General features: G+C 33.8%; 3 protein-coding genes across 9 annotated transcripts in view; 1 reads left to right on the top strand and 2 right to left on the bottom strand.

The window, feature by feature from the left end:
* The window catches only part of LOC130647548 (superoxide dismutase [Mn] 2-like), an 81729-nt gene that overhangs the window by 38012 nt on the left and 18742 nt on the right, over positions 1–24975 (top strand). The window lies entirely within an intron of this gene.
* LOC130647542 (uncharacterized) lies at positions 1011–21076 on the bottom strand. Of its 6 annotated transcripts, XM_057453429.1 has the most exons (31): positions 20761–21076; positions 16618–16663; positions 12455–12497; positions 11948–12269; positions 10140–10268; positions 10043–10068; positions 9365–9421; positions 9219–9282; positions 8939–8970; positions 8645–8707; positions 8491–8559; positions 7937–8367; positions 5727–7383; positions 5443–5505; positions 5278–5361; positions 5095–5154; positions 4800–4853; positions 4195–4562; positions 4034–4055; positions 3724–3789; positions 3578–3649; positions 3420–3491; positions 3297–3335; positions 3174–3215; positions 2994–3081; positions 2727–2892; positions 2503–2655; positions 2381–2423; positions 1764–1799; positions 1653–1688; positions 1011–1577 (listed from the first exon to the last, which is right to left on the bottom strand). In XM_057453429.1, the coding sequence occupies exons 3-31, from the start codon at positions 12485–12487 to the stop codon at positions 1545–1547; spliced, it is 4380 nt and encodes a 1459-aa protein (XP_057309412.1). In that variant the 5' UTR covers positions 12488–12497; positions 16618–16663; positions 20761–21076; the 3' UTR covers positions 1011–1544. The 6 variants fall into 6 exon arrangements, with proteins under 6 accessions (XP_057309412.1, XP_057309413.1, XP_057309414.1 ...); XM_057453430.1 differs by lacking the exon at positions 3174–3215; XM_057453431.1 differs by lacking the exon at positions 3724–3789.
* Positions 21021–24907, bottom strand: LOC130648176 (uncharacterized). Its single transcript, XM_057454215.1, has 9 exons — positions 24880–24907; positions 24671–24823; positions 23996–24616; positions 23708–23821; positions 23031–23575; positions 22595–22670; positions 22156–22233; positions 21981–22054; positions 21021–21194 (listed from the first exon to the last, which is right to left on the bottom strand). The coding sequence occupies exons 1-9, from the start codon at positions 24905–24907 to the stop codon at positions 21021–21023; spliced, it is 1863 nt and encodes a 620-aa protein (XP_057310198.1).

Genomic DNA, 24975 nt, shown 5'->3' with positions numbered 1-24975 from the left:
ATTTTGTGAAAAAAATTTTTTGGTTAAAGACAGTATTCAAGTTGCTGAAAAAACTGTTTTTGTTAATACGGATCTACTTCTCACAAACCGTTCATTTTGACATTTTGTGTAAAGTTTGGTGGGGAAGGACTGCATGCAATAATTTATTCCTTGCAAGAATATTTTTTACATTTTACATTTTTTTGCTGGAAGAACTATGCAATATTTAAAGTGTTGTTAACTGTTTATTTTTCAGATTTTGTGCTAACTCTTAAAATACATAACAACATGCATTTCTGGGCGAAACATTAATTAGTTTATTTGGGGAAGGTACATTTTTATGGTCAGTAACTTCTTTGATAAAAACATATCCTTTTGTTCTAAAAACACTATGAAGGTGTAGTTCACTTTATTGTTATTCTTATTTTATATACATATATTGTTTTTTTACTTTGTCGCAATAAGTGGTGCAGTACTTCACAAATCCGTATCGCGCACTGTGCTGTCTGCAATTGATTTGCATTGCGATTGCCATCATACCAGTGTTTGACCAGAAATCTCAAATGAATCCACCAGTATTAAACAATCCGCAAATCGTACCTATTCTTTTTATAATAGATGAGGTAAACTATCTTTTCCAAATAGTTAAATCGGCAATGGGGTTTAATTACACCCAGCCTTATCTTTGGAGAGTGATAACTCCATCAAAGTACCCGACTCGATCAATGCAAAAAAAGCATTGTTGCAGGTTTAAATAGGTTTAAAAATATGTGTCGAAGTCTACTCTTTGTTGATGCTTTATCCAACTATTCACTTGTTGCGTTGTTTCCTTCTAAATTCTTTTCTTGGAAGAGAAAGAATTTTAATTTTCTCAAAACCCTCTAGGTTTTTTTTCTGTCACAGATCTACCAGATCAATTCCATCATTGTGATGATCAGCCGCCACTTTTTAAATTACTAACAACAAGAGCGTATAAGCAAAGAAAAGGTTTCCCAGCAATTACGCTGACAAGAATACCAAAATATGCTACATTTTGTGTGTCTTTTAATTTATCGTGTAACAAGAACTAAGCAATAATTGGCTACAGATGAACTAAAAGTAATGGTGCAGTTTTGCATAATTGTTTACAAAGGATTATTACTGGGATAATCAAAACAACCATTGCAACCATTACAAGCTAATTATTTCGTAACTATAATTATCTTTAAATCAACACTGATTACAGATTGAATAAATACATTTACAGGGACAGCGCTATAGTTTCGCCAAAGATCAGAAATTATCACTAAATTAGGTTAAAATAGTACTGTAACTATCCAAATCTTAGTTTGTAAGAACCAACTAAAAGTTAATAGTTAGATACGCAGTAATGAGTATAATCATATATACACGCAATATACAAAATGGCAGTTAAAAATAATATCGTTCAATACTTTTAGCGTAGCATATTTAAAAATTAAAGAGATAGAAAAAATTAACGTCCGCTGACCCTGTAGTTATCTAAACATATAGAGTGAAATCTAACATTTACATAAACGGACCTTCCATTAAATACAAACGAAACATTAACCTAAATCTAATTCTCGATCAGGTGATAGCTAAAATGGAAATGGAAAGTTTTTTAAATAACACGAATTAGTTGCCACAATAATAGTGGTATAAATCTTGATTACCTCTAAGTTGGCGTCTACTGATTCATCCATCTTACCCTAATTAAGAAGTAGAACAAAGTGTTTAAAAAGGCGGTTGCTTCATACTGCAAATTGCAAATGAGAGTTACTTACCAGAGTTGTCAAGGAAAATGGCCTTTTGTAGTTTGCCTATAAACGATACAATTTGAAGAAACAATCAGATAAATTTCATCAAGATAACATGTACAGAAAAAGTAAGTAACTTTTCATTTTATTGTTGATCATGCTGAAAAACTATCGTCCTTAACAATGATCGCAAATGTATCTGTAGTACCTTTACACTTGATATTTGTGATAAAAATGTATTCAAGACTGAGGCTGAATCAAATATTAGGTAAATGTGTTAGCAAAGCGCCGCACTGCAATTTTCGTGTGCGCACAATACGTTTTTGTTGCATTGCAGACTTAGATGGCCGAAGCACATATTCTGGCATGTTCGTCCGGTATGTGCGATGTCAAATTTATGGCAGGCTCTTTTTTGTTTACTTTGGAAATTACACTTATGTGTTTTGAAAAAAACTAACATATTTTGAAATTTTAATGACTTTATATTAATTTTAATGACAAATTATATATTTTCAATTAGCTAATTTTTGTAAATTTATTCCGCAACATAAAGTGGTGGTTGTATTAGGTGGCCAAAGCAACAACACGGTTTTTATGAAAAGGATAGCCTTATTTAACAGTTAAATTAACTTTATTTCTCCTACCATTTTTCGCCAAGTCAGACCAGAAGTTTCGCCATAACTATATCTAGAAATAGAAATTGTAAAAAATGTAATAATTGATGACAGGATTTAATTGTTTACATTTCTTTGTTAGAGATAGTTACCTGATCTCTGAACCTTTCTCAATAGTTTTCAATGCGTATAAGCAAAGAAAAGGTTTCCCACCAAACGTCTTTACTTTCATTACGCTGTTGGCGTAGGACTTCTGGCTGTCATTGACAAATTTGCCCAACCGATTGTTTTTTGTAGCATCCACACTAAAAATATATTTAAAAAATGTGTAGAAAGGTGCATCAGCGTACTTTTGATAATCCAACGAAATTCTTACCATAATTTTTTTCCATGGTAATTAAAAAAGTAAAGATAGCATCCTTTTCCTTTCTTTTCATAGTATTTTTCCAGTTTATCACCCTTTTCCGCGGTCACTAAACTTCCAGGATACTGGAGAAGAAAGTCGCCAGGTATGAATTTTTTTAAAGCAAATACACCATGGCCTAGAATATCAACAAAATTGATCAGTGTTTTATTACCAGCGTGCTCACATTGGAAGATATTTGGAAGAGTTTGTTATGGACTGCATGAACTAGCGATCTACCTATATAACTGTCGATCTTTTTGCAAATGAAATTGCTTGAGGGATCTACATTTGTCAAGCAACATTGCTCATCCCCCAAAGCCTGTTCCTAAATAGTAATACTTTTATTTGATACAATCATAACATTTAAAGAGTAAACAGCATGATTATTCAGTGTAATGCCGGCTCCGTGTTACTTACTTCTTTTGGACGCGTAAAATGGTCGTTACAAGATTGGAGAACCTATAACATTCCAAAATGGAATGTGTTTAGTGAAAAAAAGGTAGTTCGATGACTTAATGATGATTAGAACCATATTATTACCTCTGATGCTTTTGGATTCTGTTGCTTCACCTCGTTTGGCTAAATTCAAAAAGTCATTCTGACTATTTAATCTAGTATGCTCGCAGACCAAACCAAATAAAAACAAACAAAAAAATCACTTACGTCATGCATAAATGATGGAGTGTCGCATACTGTTGGTGGTACATAGACGGTAGCCTTTCTTAATTCATAGTTCTACAACCACAAAATAATTTGGATTTTTTAGGTAAGATTTTATTTAAATGATATTTTTTTTTCAAAATTCATTGCATCTAAATTACCTTCGTTTGCTTGACGCAGACCACAGATTTGGCATTGTCTTTTTGCGATAAGTCTTGGTTGGCGCTACTTGACTAAAATATACATAATGATAGTCGGTAATAATGCATACAGGCTCTGTTTTCAAAACAGCATTAATTTGTTTTACCTCTTCTTTGTAATCGCTGGTTTGACTAGTGTGATGGAGGTCATTATCTTTATTTCTTTGCTCAGGCTATTAAATATCGAATTGTCAGAAAAACACGTAAAGAGATACATACCGTCATAAACTATGTATTTTTCTGACTCGTATTTATCACTATAATTTTTCGTTCTCTAGAGAGCTCTATATAGATAGACCTTTAAAATATCTTTGAAACTTCATATCAATAACAATTTGTACGGGAACAGAAAAATTTAAAAAGTATGACATGGCTTTCCATTTATTCTAAAGTAAAACATAAATATAAAACACTCACCGAGGTAACAGAAAAATCATTGCTAGAAAGAAAGAAAAAGGAATTTTCAAACAAAGCCAATATGTATATACTTTATCAGGGGTTCAAGATTAGGTTTTTGCACATCCTGTGCTGCTTTTGAGTGAAAACGTATATAAAAACAGTAGTAGCAGCAAACTTACTAATCTTTACACATTTGAATCATGCTAGACCCTTCTTTTCTGAATCTCTTCCATTTTGTGAAATTAAGCTTAACATTAGACCAATATTTTCTTCTTAGGGCCAGTACGAAAAATTTAACACTCGTTGGGGTAAACATTTCCAGATGTTTGCGCAAAATACTGCTCTTAATTTTACTTATAAAATAAGCCACTTCTTCATCTTTAAATGTTTCGACACTAAATTCATTATCAAATGGCTTTCGGATAATCAATGGCTCACAAAAGTGAGCACACATCAAATAGGCAATCCTTCCACCACTTTGTCGTGCATATATGAGATCTCCTGGTCGCCTTTGGTCATATTGAAACAGAACGTCCTGGATATCACTCTAAACAATCCAGACGATAAACACATAGACAGATACATAACATAACATAGATAAGTATAAGAAAATATCATGTCGCTGTCTATATGTCTTTTGTGTGCTATCAAGCTAGGTTACTACATATACATGTTGTTTGTTTCAAGGGTTTGTAGGGATAGTGTGCAACCAAGTGATGACCGAAATCAAATTTATAAAAAGCTGTAAGACCCATTGACATTTTGCTTAAAGATATTACTTTACCTGTAGATGATCGCAGTCTATATCTGAGCCACTGGAATCAGATGTTATTTCGACCTAAAAATCAACAACACTTTTTATTGAATGCTTACGATATTCACATGAACGATCTCATAAATTTATATTTCTATATTTTCGAATTACTAAGTCTACTCATTAAAATAGAAAAAAAGTCGATTATATACTCGTCAAAATATTTTTGCCTCAAATAACTCCTCTTTGGAACCAAAAGGCTTGCTTCGTGATCTGAAGTTTAGTCTTGCTTTTAAACATATTTTTCAAATATTGCAAAATATACCTTCGTCCTAGTAGAAACTTTTTTGCTGATGTTTTTAACATTTTTATCTGTCCACTGCTCCTATGGGTAGATTATAATAAGTACATGCGTAAATTATAAACGTGTCTAATATTTAACCTGCCTAAAAGTGTAAAACCAAAACATATAAACTTGTTTTAAAAGAATGTAGTTTGCGGACTATACCTCTAAGCTGCCATCGTGGGAATTAACAAAACTTTCATTCTCGCTATCACTGTCGCCATCTTCAGAGCTGCGCTCGCTACTTAGCTAAAGTTTATATGAAGATCATGATAGTTTTATTACCACTGTTTATCAGCTAGTTATCTTGTATGTTAAGTAAAAACAAACCTTTTCGTTTTCTGTGGTAGTACCATCCAAGTTAGCAACGGAAATAAAATCAATATCTTTCTCCTAAGGAAATTCATTTAAACTGTATTGTACTTCACTTTTTTAACTTTTGCGAATAAGCTATGAGTCAAAAGTTTTTAGTTTGTTTGAAAACAATTGCGTCGGTTAAAATAAATCTTTAAAAAAAAGTTAAAAAAAGTAAAATAATAAGTAGCCAAAATAATTGTTTTTTATTGTTTTTGTTTGTGGCTTTAGGTACCATAACGTTTAAAATAATTGTTTACCTGCTGCGAAGCACCATAGAAACTTGAAGTATTTCCGCTTGGTTTTTGATCACACTCAGCTAACATTTCCTCGAAATCAGCCAACTCGCTTTTGGTGACATGTGGATCGTTACTTTTTAACCAGCGAAGTATCTGTTCTTTGTTCAGATTCCCGGAAGATTTTTTAAGCTTATCGGCTATTTCATGGACATCTTTTGGTTCAATCGTAATTTTCTCTCCATCGACGCCGTTGAAAGAAGCATATAGCTTCATGGCTATATTCAACGCATGTCTGCGATTCGACAGTAAGTTGTAGTGCATGTCCGTCGTCTGTTCTTTGTTTTTCATAAAATGCTTCGCAAAAAAACCTGATTCAAAGCCGCCATCGTTACAAGCAAACGTTGCCAGACCACATCGCACTCTTGTACATGAAATGCGTTGGTATTCATTTTGAAATAAAACTTTTGCAAGTTTAAAACTTGCCGTTAAGCTTGCCGACACATTTGTTTGGCTCATCTTCGGCGCTCCAGAGGCAGGAAGAAAAACTTTTAATGAAGGGTTTTTTGAAATTATTGATCTCAAATTGCGAAGGAAAAATTGAAGTTGCAAATAGAGCATGTCATTTACGACGATGAATTTTTCGCCATAAATTGTACTTGTCTTGTATTTGTAGTTGGAAAGTACTTTATGTCCTTCATAGCCCTCCACAACTGTAGCATTATCCACATCCTTTGTTGTCAGCTCGATAATGTTAGAGGCACGCAATCCGTTTCCAATAACTAAATTGGTGATCAAATAGTCACGAAATTGAATAGCAAACGATCTTGTAAATTGGCTCCTCTTTGTAACTCCCTTCTGCACTTGTGAAATCAAATGTTGCACAAATTTGCTCTCACCATACTTGATAAAATGCGTTGGTCGAAGCAGCTGCTTGCACTTGTTCTTTCTAATTTCGACCTTTCTCTGCTTCACCAACGGGTTTAACTGCTTGTTGAAATCATTAGCAGATTGTGAAAGAGAGGAAAGCTGCAATCTGCTCATTCCAGCAAAAATCTCGTTACGTCGGAGGTACTGTAAAAACATTCCTAAAGATCCATAACGTGCACGCAAGGTGCTCGCCTGCACTCCATCCTTTTTGCCAATAGTTTTAAATGTAGGCCGATGGTAATAATCCCTTAACAAATGCATGTTCGAAAGGGGATTTATAGGAAACATGACGAGGTCTTTGCTTATCGATGTCCATATTAATTCAACTTGGTTTCTATGTTGAGTTGAGTTGTCTTTTGTATGGCCAGACTGTAGCAGTTCTTCTTGAAAATTGTCTAGCAAGTCATCAGCAGTGGAAAAATAAATACTAAAAAAATCATCAGGTTTTACACCCCATTCCTTTCGTTTGGACGAAGTGAGACGGCAAGATCCTGACGGAATATAGTCCAAACTTGGATGATCATGTTGCAAAGGCACTGGCTGTGATCTTGACACAAAATCGTCGCCATCCGCCTCAACATTTAGGTTAGATTTAAACTTTTCTGTTACTTTGTCCTCACTTGGTACTTTACTGCCATTTTGGCCAAATCCTTTGCTCCAATGTTCAGCCCTAGCTTGCTCTACTGTTTCTTTTATTTCTTCCATAGACATCTGTTTATGAAAAGGATGACGTTTGAGATGATGATCTAGCCTTAAAATATAGTATAAGCAATGAGATGTTTTCGCTTTTCGAAATCTAAGTACGAGAGATAAGTATAGCATTGCTCTAACTTGTTTGCCTGCCACACAAGCCAATTAGCGGCCATTAAAAAGCTGAAATGGGCTGACTACAGTATATTCAAATTGAGCAGAGTGAGGAATCAAACCTTAAACCTTATGGTTACAAGTCAAATGCGCTACCACTACACCCTCTCCGCCTAAAGTGCCACAATGCGCCTTATTGGGCGTTAACAATTTGTATCCAGCGTCTAGGTCGCTCTACACGAATTAACAGTAAGTAAGTAACGGAAAGTTTTTGGTAAAAAATAAAATATTTGTATTAAAAAATAAAAAATAAACGTTCAAAACAGCCTTTTTCACATTGCTACTTTACTACTAAACGTCTTTAAATTAAATTAAATTGAAGATTAATATAAAGGCTACAAAGTATCGTAGCCATACAATATAGGAAAAGAGAGTTACTAATAAACCTGACAAGGGTGAGGATGCCCAGAGGAGCTCCGATAGCTAGAAAATAACTCTACCTCGTATGCCATTCGCTGCACTCCATACACGGCAACGGTAAATGTGTTTCATGTTTTGTCGCGTTGCACCACAGAAAAAATACACGCATCTTTGTTTCCTGTAGCCTGGCATCCGACCATGAGTATTTATGTTTTTCTTGTAAGTGTCTTCTTAATTTTTCGCTCACAAACGCCCCACAGACAGAACACTTGTAGATATAGTACTTTTTTTGTAAACCATGATAGTGCTGTGTTATAGCATCAGCAGAACCCAAATGTTGGGAAACGAGTTCTTCAACTTTCTTTCTCTGCTTCTTCAATTGCAATTCGGTTTTCACTTTTCTAAGAGGGGCATTCCTTTTTTTTAAGCGGTGTTGAAATTCACGCTTTTTACAAATAATGTCTTGTGGCTGGTACTCCGCAGCTTGCTCTGCTTGTCTTAGTTTCTTTGTCTAAAAAACCAGTAAATCTATATATCCGAAAAATTGTACAACAGATATTGAGCACAACAGCTGAATTTATTATATATAAAATATATATTTAATATATAATACATCGTTATGGTTTTATAATACCTTGCGTTGAGAGAAGATGTCCTCTTCGGAGTCTGATGTTTCCATCTTCCCACTCTCCTTTTTTCCATTCTAATAAAAAAGATTAAAATGTGAAATACTAGTGACCATGTTTGTGTGAATAGATACAATAACAAGAAAAGAATTGCATTTGTACCTTTCTGTTAGTTGCAGTGTTTTTGTTGACATCAGACTGTTTTCTTTTCTTAGCTTTATGATACTAAATAAGTAAGTCACATTTCAGTAGACAATAAAACAAAAGTGTAGACAGGAATAGTTCAAGCTATGTAGAAAACAATGGACTAAATGGTCCCCTATCAGTTTTTTAGCTTAACTTTGTATCTGATCATAATATGCCCGGGTAATTTGTAAATTTCCCTTGTGAAACACAAAATCCGGCTAAAAGCTTAACAGAAAATAGATTAAAAGAGAGGGTGATATAATGTCTAACCATTATAAGATGTTGATCTTCTCTTTCTTTTTCTAAATGCAAAAAAGCAAAGGAAAAATAACCAAGGAAAGAGAGAATGTTTAAAAGATTAAATACAATTTCGGACTTAATACATTGCAAACGTTGGTCGAGGTTCGAAGTTCGTCGCAATTAGAACAAATATCTATAAAACAAGTACGCAAACCTGTCAGAGCTCATTGGACGGCCGACAACTTAACAGACTTTGTTTAATTTAAAATCTTAGCCCATAATAATAACAGGCTAACAGGCTTAATTGTACCTGATTCACTATCCAATGAGCTGGGCTCGTATTCCGAAGTGCTTTCTTCTTCTTGAATTTGAACCTAGTGATAAAACAAGTAATTCATTAATAAGAACACAAATGTAAATCGCTGTAAAATATTATGGAGAAGTTAATCTTTTTACCAGGTTATCTTTCTGCATTGAATTCATTTCCTCCATGTGCGCTGGCGCTTCATCGGACTGCAAAGTTTATAGCAAACGCATTATAACTATCCATTATAACTATTACTAAGCATCCATAAATGTTCAATTAAGCTCCCACTCCCGAATAAGCGCACTTAATCAAGTATTTTTAAAATTTAAAATGCATCATAAAACATTTGTCAAAATGTTTGTCTACCTTTTTGTTTAAAAAATCCGCTTTCATTTTATTGACGCAGAGAAAATTTAACCATAAACCTTTACGCTCAGAAGCATGTTATTTTATACCTGCTTCATCTATATCCGTTGTTCTTTTTATTTTGCGACCAATATAGTTTCCTTAAAACAGACTTTAACATAACAGAAAAATGATATTTTGTTATAAGCGCTTTTTGACTTACTGCCCATCTAGAGCCCACCCTAAAAGCCAACATTCAAACAAACGCCCGGGGCGCTTAATCGAGCATTTACGGTATGCATCAAAGTGTTGGAATTGGGTGACTCTCTCAGAAATATTTTGTTAAGAAAATCTTCTTTAAAGTTTTCTTCATTTTATCTATCTTATAAAGCGCTATGTGCAGAAAGAATTCCAAGTCCCCTCCCTCCACTCTTCCTAAACTTCGCTCAGTAGGGTTAAAAGTACAAAGTAATTTAACTCACTGCAATTGTGATAATGAACTCTGGATCTAAAAAAAAAAAGATAAAAAATTTCTATTTCAGACTAACACAATACTACACCTTGATGAAATAGTCTAACCTTTTTCGCTAAAGGAAAAGATGCTCCATTCGCTTTCGTCGTTATCAGATGTATTTTTAACAATATTATAATTGCAGTAGATAAACGAATGAAGTGCCTCCAAATGTTCGAAATAAAACATTTTTTTCCCTAAAAAATATTGTCATATTATTGTTAAGGATAATGCGAATAAGAAGGCATTACATTCATGGGATAGCTTCAACGTTGAAAGACAATATTGTGAGTTATTTTTCAAACACGTCTCCAATACGTTAAAAAGCTTGAACGTTAACATTAAAAACATTATAAAATTTGAGCGAGAGATGATCGGATGTGTAACAGACGTGTAAATGTGGAGTGGATACATAAACATTATATGTTAAACGAGTTGTACCTGTTAAAGTGTTAACTAGCTTATTGGATTATTGACTGTTTTGATATATGTATGGTAACAATTGGATGCTGTTTTGGTGGTGTGATAATTTTGGAGTTAATCCTAGTTTTATGGTTATACAGACAAGTTTTATGTTCATGTTTTCTCCACTGAAGCGATCAAACAGACGCATTTTATATTACAGTAATTCAATAGCAACTTTTAACATAATTTTGTCAGGCGATATAGCGAAAAATCCGTGGCCTGGTTCTCATCAATCGCATCAAAACATTTACTGGACACACAAAGAAAAAATAAATCACACAACTCAAAACAGCTCATCAGGACGCTCAGTCACTTTCTTCAATGTTCGATGGATTTTATATTATATTGAACAATATGAACTTTGACATAATGATACATAAAAAAACATGCTCCGCACCGTTGACCTAGTAACATCGGAAGATTATCTTAAATTCATGTAATTAGGGACATTTTATCAATTGAACTTTGTGGATAGTGAAAAAATTGAATAGCTAAATAAATTTAAGCACCAAAACTGTCAGAAATTTTTAAAAAACGGAATAGTCTCGTTTTTTTACTGATGACTTTAACATAGATCTTTACGACACCGATAACCCAGTAACAATGAAATACAAAGATATCTTACAAATGTTTGGACGAAATCAACACATATTCTCGCCGACCAGAAAATTATCGATCATATTATTAGCAACACCAACAAAGTGACTTTTAAAAGTGTGCTACCGTGCGACTGAATTTAAGATCACGATGCCCGCACATCTCTTTAATAATAGCCGCATTCCGTCTGTCTGTTCGAGCGTCTGTTTGTCTTTTTGTTACGGAAACACGAAATGCGATATATAAAGGACGGGCGACCCCGTGGATTCTTCCACAGGTAAACGACTAGTCTCTTTAATAATAGCCGTATTCCGTCTGTCTGTTTGTGCACGAGAAAAACGTTGTGCTACGGAAACACGAAATATGCTATATATAAAGGATGGGCGGTCCTGTGGATTTTCCACGAGCTACCGGCTATCTCGTTAATAATAGCCGTATTCCGTCTGTGTGTTCGTGCGTCTGTTTGTCTTTTTGTTACGGAAACACGAAATGCGATATATAAAGGACGGGCGACCCCGTGGATTTTTCCACGGTTTAACGACTAGTCTATATTATAATACCCGTATACGTTTGTCTGTCACGCAAAATGGTATTTTAGCTGCCCAATTAGCGAGACGCAATGCTGTATAAAAAGGACGGGCGAACCCGGGATATTTCCATGGGCTACCGACTAGTAGTAATTAAAAATTTGAAACGTAAGAAATTTGAAAATCGTTATAAATGGTTAATAAACAAGAAATACTTGCACCTACCTAATTTTGCCGAATAAATGATAAATAAATAAAATAAAATAAAATTACTAAGAGTTACTTACAATGCTCTGGATATGGTAACACCATGTTTGAATGTTTCGAAATCAATGATTTTTTGGCAAATTCTCCCATTTTATCCTCATCAAAAGTTATTTTTTTTAGGTACAATATATCCCCAGAGCTGATATATTTGGATAATTTGTCGCAGTACTCCTGGACACGAACAAATGCTTCACAAGTGCCATCAGCTACTTTAATAACCAAAACATTTTTCAAAGCCATTATTTTTTCAATAACGCCAACTAACACATTGCACGGTGACTTTTTTCTCACTGCATCTTTCAAGTTATCAAACTCGTGAGAACTGTACTTCTGAATGGTAGGCTAATAATAAACAAAACCGTTGTTATCAAGTCAAGTCCATAACTTTAAAAAAAATTCGGACAACTCTTTTTTAACATAGCAATAGGTAAATAGGCTATGTTTTATACACATTACTAACATCTGGCTATGTAAAACTACAACAACTATTGTTTTGATAGTCTTGTTACATAAACTAATTGCCGTACTGTATTTCTGCAGAGAGACTTTCTACCTTCCATGTCGAAAATTCTAAAATAAAGATAAAAATACATATTCATACAAATACAGTTCTACTGAAGTAAGCAGTTGTAATAACACCGGTGGAAGGAAATGATGCGTAAATTTAATTCATAAGGCGTAGCCACCTGTACTTAGCAATTAAATGGAACTTTCATCTTTGTTTTCGGTGAACTGGAAGTATCAGGTGAATTTTCCTACGCGATAGTAACTGCAGGCTGTATTTTGTGTTTTTGTTTTTCTCAACCAGGATCCAATTTTTATTTATACGGCTAATCTTACTAGATAAGGTTTAATTGCAACGTGAAATAATTTCCACAAAGTGCGAGTTTCTGTCACTTTCTCGAAATATTGTATCTGCGGAAATTTTTTGAATACTCCCAAAAATGAACGGGTTTTTCTTGTTACTTATTTATCTATATTATAATACCCGTATACGTCAGTGTGTCTGTCACGCAAAATGGTCACTGCAGTAGTGAAACACACGAAATGCGGTAGATAAAGGACACGATAACCCGTGGATTTATCTACGGGCTACTGACTAGTAGCATAAAGTTGCGGAAATAGTGCCTGTGGGCAAACGAGTTACTGTGTTTCTTTTCCTCCAGCAACCCGTTTGTATAAAAAAAACAAATTATCAACGCTTGCAAAATCGATAAAAATTAGGGCGGCTTAACGTTACGCAATTAAAGAAAGAATATTTTATTAAACAGTACGATAGAAAAACGATAGGTGTAGGTTATCAAACAACGAGAATGATCAGTTTATCATCAGGACCAGGTACTGTTTCTTCCCTGTTTCGCCTGCCCGACAGGGAACTATCTGAGCAAACTACTTGCATTTACAGAATCTCGACATTTATTCTCACCTACGATCCTATAATACACGGGGTACTTATTATCATATTCGGTCCTTCTATCAACCTTGGCTGTGTTTATCACCCCGATCTTTATTTCACGTGGTTCTCATTGTGATCTTCAATCCTTATATCAACCTCGGCACTTATCACCCCGTTCTTTATATCAACCTCGGCACTTATCATCACCCCGATCCTTACATCAACCTCGGCATTTATTATCACCTTCGGTCCTTGTACTAACCTCGGCACTTATTATCACCCCGTTCTTTATATCAACCTCACCCCTTAATATCATCCCGTTCTTTACATCAACCTCGGAACTTGCTATCACCCCGATTACTAAAAAGACATGGATATACTCGAATTCGTTTTTTTCTGCAAGAATATGAATTTATCGGTTGTCTTTTTCTGCGAATTATTTTATAAACTTTAAGATATGTACTCAAAATAAAGATTTTCACATTTGGAAGCATATTTGAAGGCAATTTTTTTTCACCTGCTGTCTTTACATTAAGCACTTTTTTACGCTTTTATATTGACGCGAGTTGACGAAAGTTGATGCGAGTCATAGCCAAGTATAAAGGAAGTTTTAACCGCCCTCTGTCAGGCCCTTGTCACGTTTGTGACCGCAACTTAGTCGTTTTTCCCAGTTCCTACTGTTACTTTGTGTTTCCATTTCATTTAGGAAGCTTTAGCTATCAGAAGTTATGGAGGATATAAAATCCGATATGCTTAGGGTTAAAAACACAAACTTTTGCGAGAGTTTTACGAGTTTCTGTGTTAAATGCATGTGTCCACATACAGTTTTCTCCCTGAATATGAGTTCCTACATACGAGTGCCTGCATAAAATACGAGTGTTTACATATTCCGCACAGTTACAAGTTTCTGCATAAAATATGAGTGTCTACATAAATACCAGCATCTACATATAACACAAGTGTCTACATAAATACAAGTGTTTACACACATTGTCTGCTTGAATATGAGTACCGCAATGCTTCGGTTAAACGCCCTGTTCCTTTTCGCGCCCTTTCCCTCTTTTAAAGGTTTTTTCATCAATTGCCCCTTTTAATAAACGCCTTCTCCTTTACAGGGACGCTTGTTTCACTTAATAAATATGAAGATAAGGTCAACGCTGGACTACATCATTATATAATTGACGATATGGATGATATAGATATGTATATAGAAAATGTAGAGATCTCTTAAATAAACGCCCCTCTAAAAATCGAAAACTTAAATAACCGCCTCAGGCGTTTATTCGAAGCACTGAAGTATATACATTAATTACTGGTGTAATAACGGAATACGAGTTACTACATACAAATGCCTGCATAAAATACAGGTGTTTACATAAAGTACATGTCTGCATAAAAAACGAGAGTACACATTGAATACAAGTATAACATTAAATAAAATTCATTCATCAAATACAATTACGGCATTCAAGTGACTGCAACAAATAAGAGATAAGTGTCTATACTAATTGCAACTGTCCACATACATTTGGCTGTATTGAATACAAGTGGATACATTAAATACAATCGAATCACTGAAATACGAGGTTCTACATACGAGTGTCTGCAACGAATACGAGTGCCTGTAACGAACACGAGTGGCTGCAACGAATATCAATGGCTGCAACAAATACGAGTGTCTGTAGCAAATACGAGTGTCTTCTTATATACGAGTGTTTGCATTATAAATGAGTATCTGCATTAGCTATATACGAGTGTCTGCATTAGCTATATACGAGTGTCTGCATTAGCCATATACGACAGTGTTTCCATTATACACAAGTGTTGGCATTATACACGGGTGTCTGCATTAGCTATATACGAGTGTCTGCATGAGCTATATACGAGTGTTTGCATTAGCCATATACGACAGTGTTTCCATTATACACAAGTGTTTGCATTATACACGGGTGTCTGCATTAGCTATATACGAGTGTCTGCATTAGCTATATACGAGTGTTTGCAATAGCCATATACGACAGTGTTTCCATTATACACAAGTGTTTGCATTATACACGGGTGTCTGCATTAGCTATATACGAGTGTCTGCATTAGCTATATACGAGTGTTTGCATTAAAACTAATACGAGTGTTTGCATTATAAACGAGCGCCTACATTCCCTACAAATACAATTGCCTACATTGAATACGAGTGTATGCATAAAATACAGGCGTATCAACTGAATACGAGGTACCGCACAAACACATACATTTTCTACAATAACAAAAGTAATAGAAATTCAAGTTACCATAAATTGTACGTTCTATTATCAAAAGTCTTTTATTGAGAAATTACTTTTCGTTTTAAAGGGCTTGCCTTTCAAATCACCTAAATGTTATGTTAAGAATACTGCCATCAGAAACGAAATCCACTTTTATTCGAATCAATGTTTGATTTTTTTTAGCAAGAATAATTTTGCAGGCAAAATTTATGTAAGGAAATTTTGGAATAAACACGGTTTTGTATTGAAATTTTTTAAAGGAATTTTAGTAGATTTGATTAACTAAAACTAAATTTATAAAGTACCCAAAATAAGAAACTGGAACACCAAGTGTTCTTTTATAAAACGTGTAACGCTGAAAATGTCTAAAAAATAAAAAATTATTATATTACTTTAGTGATACAAGGTAATAGCAAAAAACATCCCAAGTAACGAATTATCTTTTTACCCCGATTAAAAATTGACAAAATATTTTTGGCAGCAAAAGTAACAATGGATTAATTAGCAGCACTACTGACTTTGTATTATGAAAAAAACGTTGTATTATGAAAGAAATAAGACTACACTTGGTAACCCTAATTGTAGTGGGAGGGGCTTATTAAGGAGTGGGAGTGGGGGCAGGGATGGTAATTTCCTTCAACTCAATAGTTGGGGTAGGGGGCCGAAATCAAGGGGAAGAGGGCTAGGAGGGTAATGTATAGAGTGCAACAGGTATTCTGCTTGTATCAGACACTGTAAACATTGGCTAATGTTTCCTCTACAGGATTGGATAGCTTTTGTTATTTATATAAATATTTTTGTTCTCCACAACGTTTTTATTGAAGAACGCAAATTAATGAGGGGTGTTAATAAATTGAAATAAGTGGTAAAATTTTCTTGTCCTCTGCCCCACCCTTTCCCCTACAATTAGGTTACCGATTGCCTGTAAATTCTCAGCAGGAACTTTAAGCTACAGTTACTTCTTTACAGTATTTCATGGTAACTTGAAATGAGGCAGTAAATTGTATACAAACAACTTTTACTAAAATATTACCAATTCTTTCAAACCAGGAAACTGCACAAAACTTCAAAGCTTCAGTCTAAAAAAATATAACGCAAAGTTAGTATAAATGTCTAAAAATATGTTAACAAAATTATGTTATCAAAATGAGATGGTTTATAGCTGTGCATTAATTTTTAGGGTATATACACTTCAACTTTAATTCAATACGGAGTTTGAAACAATGTGTTTCAGGAGCAACCCGTATTTTATAAATCTTCCGGTTCATAACGAAAACCTAATACCATGATTTTTGTGTTCCAGGAAGGCATAGTAATAATCGCATTTCATAATTTGCAGAGAAGAGGTTAAAATTGAAATTTTTTATAAAATAAGTTTCTAAACACCTAACTTCTAGGGGGAGGGTTATATTTTCTACCGAATACGCTACACACTTTCACTGCATATAGTATGTTTTCACCACTGTTCTTACGTAACATGCATAATTACGCATATTAAATTTTTAACTCAGGACCTTTTCCGACATTTGCAGCAACAAGATGAAGCCATGCATTAACAACAACTACGATAAAAAGTTTGATTATGTATGATTAAGTGAATAATATCAAAAAAGAAAGGTATTTTCTATGTGATAATTTAAAATAATACTTTATAATCATTTTTCACCGGACAGTCCATTTAAGGCCAAGGTTATGATCATCGGATATGGTCGTATATACAATTATTTGTATAAAAATATTGCAATAGTTGTTTATGCCAATGATTTGTACTTAAGAATGGCTGTCGAACAGCTGAAACATAGTTAATAAATTACATTTGGGTGGCGCCGTAGATTAGTGGTTATAGCTTTCGTACTCTGTGCGGGAGACCGGGGTTCAATTCCTCTTGACGGCGATTCAACATGGGCGAGTGAATGTTACCATAGCCCCGGGTTAACCCAAGTCATGTGAGGGAAATTGGGGAGATGGCACACTGTGTGGGCCGTTGGATGTTGCCGGGAGTTGTCTGGTAGAGCGTGGGCCCTACTAATTGGGTCTGCGTAGCTCAAAATGAGCATTAAATACTCTAGGACTCTCCATCTAAGCCATGGCCCCTCCTGGAAATAATAGACAGGGTATATCCCTCGATATTTGTGAGGCTAGCCATGTAAAATATGCACATCTATCTATCTATCTATCTATCTATCAAAACAAAAAAGCTTTATGTAGTGATATAAGTAAAGATTACCTATATGCAACCAATCTTCATCATTTAGGGAAAACAAATTAGGCTACTATACTATTAGGATAGTATTCTAGTTAGGAGATTTTAGACTAGTTAGGTAAATATCTGATATTTACAGGTTGTTGTAGCCTGTGTTTTATTTTAGTTGCAGAAGTAATATACCAACAGTAAAATCAAACAAACTATATATAAAAAATGCTTTTCCAAATTATTTAGCTCCTGGGAGTCTTCATGAGGAATTTGTTATTATATACAATTACATAACAATTTGATTTAAAAGAACGTAATAAAAATTTTTAACTATGCTTTTTTACGATATTTACTGCATTTATGATTTTCATGGAAAAGGTTAAAGGGGATACTTAACCCTAATTTTAATGGCACGTATGCAAATGTTTGCAATTATTAATTAGCTTATTATACTGCCATGACATCATTTGTGAATTTAAACATTACTAAAGGTGGTAATTTTACAAAACAATTTCAATAACAGTATAAAATCGTATTTGTCGTTAAAATTAAAAGTCCCATAACTTCTTAAAAAATCAAAAGAGTATCTCAAAACCTGGTATGCTGTGGTTTTAAACCAGTCCAATGAAATAGAGTATGCAAATGCTTGCAATTATTAATTAGCTTATTATACTGCCATGACATCATTTGTGAATTTAAACATTACTAAAGGTGGTAATTTTACAAAACAATTTCAATAACAGTATAAAATCGTATTTGTGGTTAAAATTAAAAGTCCCATAACTTCTTAAAAAATCAAAAGAGTATCTCAAAACCTGGTATGCTGTGGTTTTAAACCAGTCCAATGAAATAGAGCCAAAAGTTTTTGGACCTATTATCATAGTTTCAGAGTTCAAAAATTTATGCATTTCTCAGGACATCGAAAAGCCATTTTTCACAGCATCTCAATTCAACAATAATACAGGTGCGAAAACTATTATTAGCAATTCTCATGATTGAAAATGTCAGCCCGGGTCTAAAAAACATGTCCTATAGCTTTTGGGCTGAGTCCCGAGAAACATTTTCAGTGCGGTGCTGGAATATTCAACCTTTTATTACTCTCATAAAAATCAGTGGCACTGTAGGGTTATGTTCTGCCCAATCTTGGAACACACCCCGTCTTAAGACTGGCCAGGCCAATCTTCTGACAGTGACAAATGGGTGGCCAGTCTTAAGACTGGACTGCCCAATCTATGGAAGTACATGCCCAATCTTAGAACAATTGTGGAAGACAAACAGAACAATAAATTTTTTAGAATTTACCTCTTAATAGGAACTTTAAATTGAAACTTTTCTTGGAAAATCAGAAGGCTGACAATTTATATATACCATGTATTTTATGTATAAAAAATTGAAACTACTCAACCATATTAGCATAGTCTAATAAGGTTTTTCTTCTATAGACTATGATATTAACTAGCTGGCTACAGCTCGCTAGCTAGTTAAACATCTCATCCAATGAAATTAACAGCTAGCTAACTAATAATATGGTTGAATACGATTTTTCTGATTCTTCATAAATATAAACATTTTATTTTTAAAATTTAGCCACTACTACAAGCTGTATATAAATGCTAAATGTATAACACGTTCTCTACCAGCTACCTAGCTAGCTATGATTTTCACTCTACTGTGTCCAAAATTTGGCTGGGTCAATTCAACAGTACCCAAAATATGATGTTTTAATGTGCCTGAGAATGTTTGTTGGGACTTGCAGCTTGCCCTGGTTAAGAACAGGGCAGAAAATACATAATTAGGGCAACATAATCAGGATGGGCCGATTTATTACTCAAAAAATATTATTTGTCACTTATAAAAGGAACATAATCAGGGCAGGCCATTTTATATACGACAGTCTAATATTATTTCTCACTTATTATAGAACGAACATAATCGGGAAAGGCCGGCTTATGTATGACAATTAAATATTATTCGAGACTTATAAAACAAATACAATCGGGGCTGACTGCTTTATATCATTTGTCATCACTTCTGACAAGCAAATAGCCCTGGTGGCAAAGTTGTTGTTGTTCTTAAATGAAACAAAATTTCGTGGCAAATACTAAATTTTGGGATTCGCAAGTTTAATAACTTTTCACCAAAATAATTTCTGCAAAAAGAATAATTTAGGTTCCGTGAAATTTAGTTACTTTAAAGTATATATGTTGAAATGTATTTACAAGAGTAGTTTATACTAAGAATTACGTCCACACTTTTTTCTTTCACCATGTCTAGTTTTTAGGGGTGTGCTATCTTCCAGAGAATGTTTAATTTACAAAGTTTGAAGAAAATGCCAGCCATTTATATTAGCGTTCATAATCAAGCGGGTTATGAACGCTGATAACCAGGGAAAAAACATAATCGGACCATGCATACATAATCCGGCTGTCCCGGTTGTGAACAGGCCGTTTCGCAATCTGGGCAGAACATACATCCCTTCTTTAAAATCTAAAAGGCACCAAGGATGGGCCTAACATGGTCTTTTGCCCAATCTTGTGACACCCTGGTCTTTTGCCCAATCTTGTGACACCCCAGTCTTAAGACTGGGCAATTTTATGTCCAAAGATTGGGCAGCGTCCTAAGATTGGGCAGAACAGTTACATTCAGCTGGTGACGTTGGGTCCCAAATAATATTTGATTATTTCCTTGGGTTGTTGAATATCACAGCTTAGCAACCATTTGCAATTATTTAATGAAAACAATGGTATCATTATGATATATCACCTGCATAGACTATCATAGCTTAAATATACTACATATAATAGCCTAAATGGCAGTTGCTCCTTCTTGAACTGTTTAGCTCCTGGCCCTAGCCAGAACCTAACTAGAGATACCTAGCTAGCTTCTGGCTAGCCATAACTAGGTACCCAGCTAAATTTTAACTAATGGAAACCTTGGTAAACAATATACTACTCAGAAATTCAATAAATAATTAGATCTTACCTAGCAGATACTCTTTTTCACAAGAAAAAACCAACAGGGTCCAACAGTCACAAAAACTTTGCGCCACTGTTGATACTTGGTGTGAACCCGAATGGGCACATAAAATTTGACTTCTATATACACTGTTCTTGATGGCGATAACGATTTTCGTTTCATTGACAACTTCCGATGTAATTGTGTTTTAAATGGTGGGGCAATTCCGACTAACTGTTCTAGGTTTTGTATTTTAAAAGCCATTTTTGAGCACACGAATGCATGTTTTATGTCATTATTGACACATACCATTGACAATTCCAGGCCAATAACTGGTAAGGTCGAAAAGCAAAGCCATATCTACAAATATCGGTCCTGTAGAAAGCGTTATTTTCGACACTGGATTCCGTTCTCATGAAAACCGCAACGCGTGTTGCATCGTTAGAAGTTCGCTTTATTTTCTGGACAAACAAATTTTTCCAAAACTTTATATGTTTATTAAATAAAAGTGAATTGGGGTTTATTTATTCACAAGTGAATGCACAAAAAAATAATATGACCAACGCTGTACGACGCATTGTAACAAGAAAAACATCATGTATTATTTGGTGGTATCTTTCAGACCAAAGTTCCATACAAGCAACGAAAAACAAAGGAAGGCCAATAAAAGTGTTTCAAAACAATGATTATTTACATTAAAAGAAATACAAACAATGTTATTGTGTTACCACTAGAAAAAAAAGAAATACAAAGATAAAAAATGTTGGTCTGAAATGCACCACCAATTAACTATAATTATTATTATTATTATTATTATTATTATTATTATTATTATTATTATTATTATTATTATTATTATTATTATTATTATTATTATTATTATTATTATTATTATTATTATTATTATTATTATTATTATTATTATTATTATTATTATTATTATTATTATTATTATTAATTTATTTATAGTTGACAAATTTACAAGAAAATGTAGCTCTGAGGCTAATTAAAGTCAACTTTAAAAACATTAAAAACAATAAATAACTGAATATAAAAAATCTATAAGGAATACCGTATACCATTTTTTTTTAAGTATTTTAAATAATATAAATAATATGTCAAAAATATGTCAAGGCTATGTAGTGGTGGTTCCAGGAACTCAGTCAAACTTCCCAGGCAGGGGTCGAGAGAAAATAATATACAACCAGATAATAAGGCTAGAATATTCTCATATGATACCACCCCACCAAAACCGTCGCACCGCAAGACATGTTTAACTGAGTTCCCGCTCCACAACTGGCAAAGTAAGACAACAGGGAAACTAAAGAAAACCTAATTCAGGTATAAAAGTTTTGCATAATCTGCAAGGACAATGGTTTGGAATCCAGTTTCTTATTTTGTTTCTAAGCTCAATTAAAGTACCTGCGTTCCGATACTCGTTAGGCAAAGAGTTCCAAAGCTTTAACCCAACATTAGACAGTGTTTCGATCCCATATCTCACTAAAAAATTTTTTTACTCTTGAGTTTGTCCTTCCTCAAATTATACACTGGTTCAGGAAAAATAAAAATTTCATTCAACATTTCTGGACCTGTTTTTGTTTTAGCTTTATACAGCTCAGTAACAAGGATGCGTAAGTTCGTTTGGTGAATTGTAACGCTCCCATTTTTTGATAAAAGCTCTTCAAATGAGGATTGATAGTCTTGATAGATAATTCTTAGTGCTCTTTCATGTATATGGTTTATCCTATTGTTTAATTTACGACTGTGAAACATCCATACTAATGGACAGTACGAAAAATGACTAGTGACAAAAGCATTAATAATCAGCTTTCGCTGGTCTAATGTCATTAAGGAAGATAACCTTGCAAGCGCACTAACTTTCTGGCTTGCCTTGTTACAGAGCTGATTAACATGTTCCTCGAAAGAAAGTTTGTGGTCTATGGTTATACCAAGCGGCTCAGTTTGAGAATTGTTTAGAAGTTCATCACAAACTTTTAATCGTACATCAGTTTTGTTAGTAAAAAATGTGATTTTTCTGGGTTGGCTTTCATACCGTTATTTTCAAACCAAGTAAATATTATAATTGCTGCATATTCAATCTTTTCAATAACTTCGTTGATATTCTTTCCTATTGAAAATGGGGTTGTATCATCAGCATAGTTGACAATGTCCATATATGGGACAAAAAGGAAAAGGTCGCATAAAAATATATTGAAAAGCAAAGGACCCAAAATTGATCCTTGCGGTACGCCGTATTTTATTTTTTTCCATGTACTATAATTGTTATTTATACGTACTCGCTGTTTCCTGTCAATTAGGTACGATTCTATAAACAGCAAAGAGTTCATATCAAAGCCATATGCATGAAGTTTTGCTAGTAATAGCTCGTGTGGTATGCAGTCAAATGCCTTAGACAAATCAGTTAAAAGCGCTCCAAATGTGCCACCTTTGTCAAGACTGTTTTTCCATTTTTCAATCATACTTATGAGGCATTGTTGTGAACTGTGCCCCTTGCGAAAACCAAATTGAAGTTTCGAAAATAATGGCTCGAAGAAGGTGTATATTTGGTCATACATGCATCTTTCATAGATTTTTGAGATGTTCGATAGGACGCTTACAGGTCTATAGTTCGCCTTTTCAGTGCGCAGTCCTTTCTTGTGTGTAGGAGTAATATCTGCGTTTTTCAAAGATGTTGCAAATTCAGAACTTTTTAACGATTGATTAAAATTTTCAGTAATGAATTGGCTAAAAATATCACTGTTTTCTTTGATGATGTTAGTAGGAATATCATCTTTTTGCTGCGCCTTTTTTGGATCAAGTTTTCGAATGTATTTTTCAACATCTTCAAATGCAGTTTGTTTAAAAGAAAATTTTGTGTTGCTTTTTGCGTTTTTTCTTATCTTTTCTACACTAGGATGAGATTTATATTTATATATTATCGAATTTATTTGATCTTTGGGTCTGTTTTCATTACTTGAAGGTTGTATATTTGATGACTTTATGCCTAAATTTTCAACAACACTGCCAAAATAATTGTTGAATATTTCAGTAATATCTTTATCATGAGATATTGTAGTCCCATTTTCAACTAAGGTATTATTTTCACTTGTAACTGTCTTGTTAGAGAAACATGGTTTTACTGTTTTCCAGAATAACCTATTGTCAGTTATATTTTTAACATTAAGGTTGTTGAAGAATTTGTATTTACTTTTTCTTATTAGTGAAACACAAAAATTCCTTTGTTTATTGTATGCTAATTTACTCTCTGGAGTTTTATCCTTCCTATGCTTATTTAAAGGTTTTGATCTCTTCATAATTGCCTTGTTTATTTCTTTACTCATAAAAGCTGCCTGATTATGACGTACATACCTTTTCTTTCGAGGAGCATTATCTAAGATGCTTAAAACACTGTTTTTGAAATTTTCAAACATTTTAAAATCATCGAGATTTTTGTCATCATTTAGAGCACCCATTATATCATGGCGGAAATTTACATTATTGAAATTCCGATATGCTCTATAATTTTTAATTTTTGGTTTTCGTTTAGCAAAGTTGGCTTTTAAAACAGTCATTGTCAATTTATGAAAATCAGACAAGCCTGTTTCAATAGCCCTGGAGTGACAAAAAGATCTTGGGTGGTTTGTTAAGATGAGATCTATGTTTGTAGGGTTATCTATGCTTTTGAAGCATGTAGGCTCTTTTATTAAAGAGTTAAGTTTATATGTTGTTAAAAATTCATTTACATGTAGATTGCTAATTTCAGCGTTAAAATCACCCAGTATTACATAGTTCTCATATTTGCAGGAAAACGAATCAATGTTTTTACTTATGTGGTTTAAGTTTTGAGCAATAAGATTAGTTTTTGGGTTATATAAACACACAACTAACCATTTTTTGCTTCTTAAATTTAGTTCAATATAAAAAATTTCAAGCTCACTACTTTCACATTTGGGTTTTAAAAGTTTTGAGGGAATATCATTTCGTACACATAGAATCATTCCTCCCCCATTGCCATTTCTGTCAAAACGGTATGCATTATAGCCTTGAATCAAAAACTGATTAGTAGGAAATGATTCATTTAATTTTGTCTCTGAAATTAAAAAGAGATCAAGGTTTCTATTAACTTGATCAATAAGAGGCTCAAACTTATTTCGTAGTGAATTGATATTAACATGCCCAAAAATTAGTCTATTTATGTTTTGTGATCTCAAATTGTCAAGAATCTTTTTCGCATTCTCGTAA

This window comes from Hydractinia symbiolongicarpus, chromosome 6 (assembly GCF_029227915.1).
Source record: "Hydractinia symbiolongicarpus strain clone_291-10 chromosome 6, HSymV2.1, whole genome shotgun sequence".
In the NCBI taxonomy this organism is placed as follows: Eukaryota; Metazoa; Cnidaria; class Hydrozoa; order Anthoathecata; family Hydractiniidae; genus Hydractinia; species Hydractinia symbiolongicarpus.
The sequence above is the reverse complement of the archived record's forward strand: the minus strand, read 5'-3'. Positions and strand labels throughout refer to the sequence as shown.

What these genes read in the sequence shown, in the direction of transcription:
- LOC130647542 (XM_057453429.1), bottom strand. Translation starts at nt 12,487, where the DNA reads ATGGAAGGTAGAAAGTCTCTCTGCAGAAATACA. An exon ending in AGTTCATTATCACAATTGCA is followed by an intron (nt 9,422 to 10,042) that starts GTGAGTTAAATT and finishes TAAACTTTGCAG; the next exon opens with TCCGATGAAGCGCCAGCGCA. An exon ending in ACACTGCAACTAACAGAAAG is followed by an intron (nt 8,560 to 8,644) that starts GTACAAATGCAA and finishes CTTTTTTATTAG; the next exon opens with AATGGAAAAAAGGAGAGTGG.
- LOC130648176 (XM_057454215.1), bottom strand. Translation starts at nt 24,907, where the DNA reads ATGTTAATATCAATTCACTACGAAATAA. An exon ending in AAAGTTAGTGCGCTTGCAAG is followed by an intron (nt 22,234 to 22,594) that starts GTTATCTTCCTT and finishes AAAATTTTTTAG; the next exon opens with TGAGATATGGGATCGAAACA. An exon ending in TAACGAGTATCGGAACGCAG is followed by an intron (nt 22,055 to 22,155) that starts GTACTTTAATTG and finishes GGTTTTCTTTAG; the next exon opens with TTTCCCTGTTGTCTTACTTT.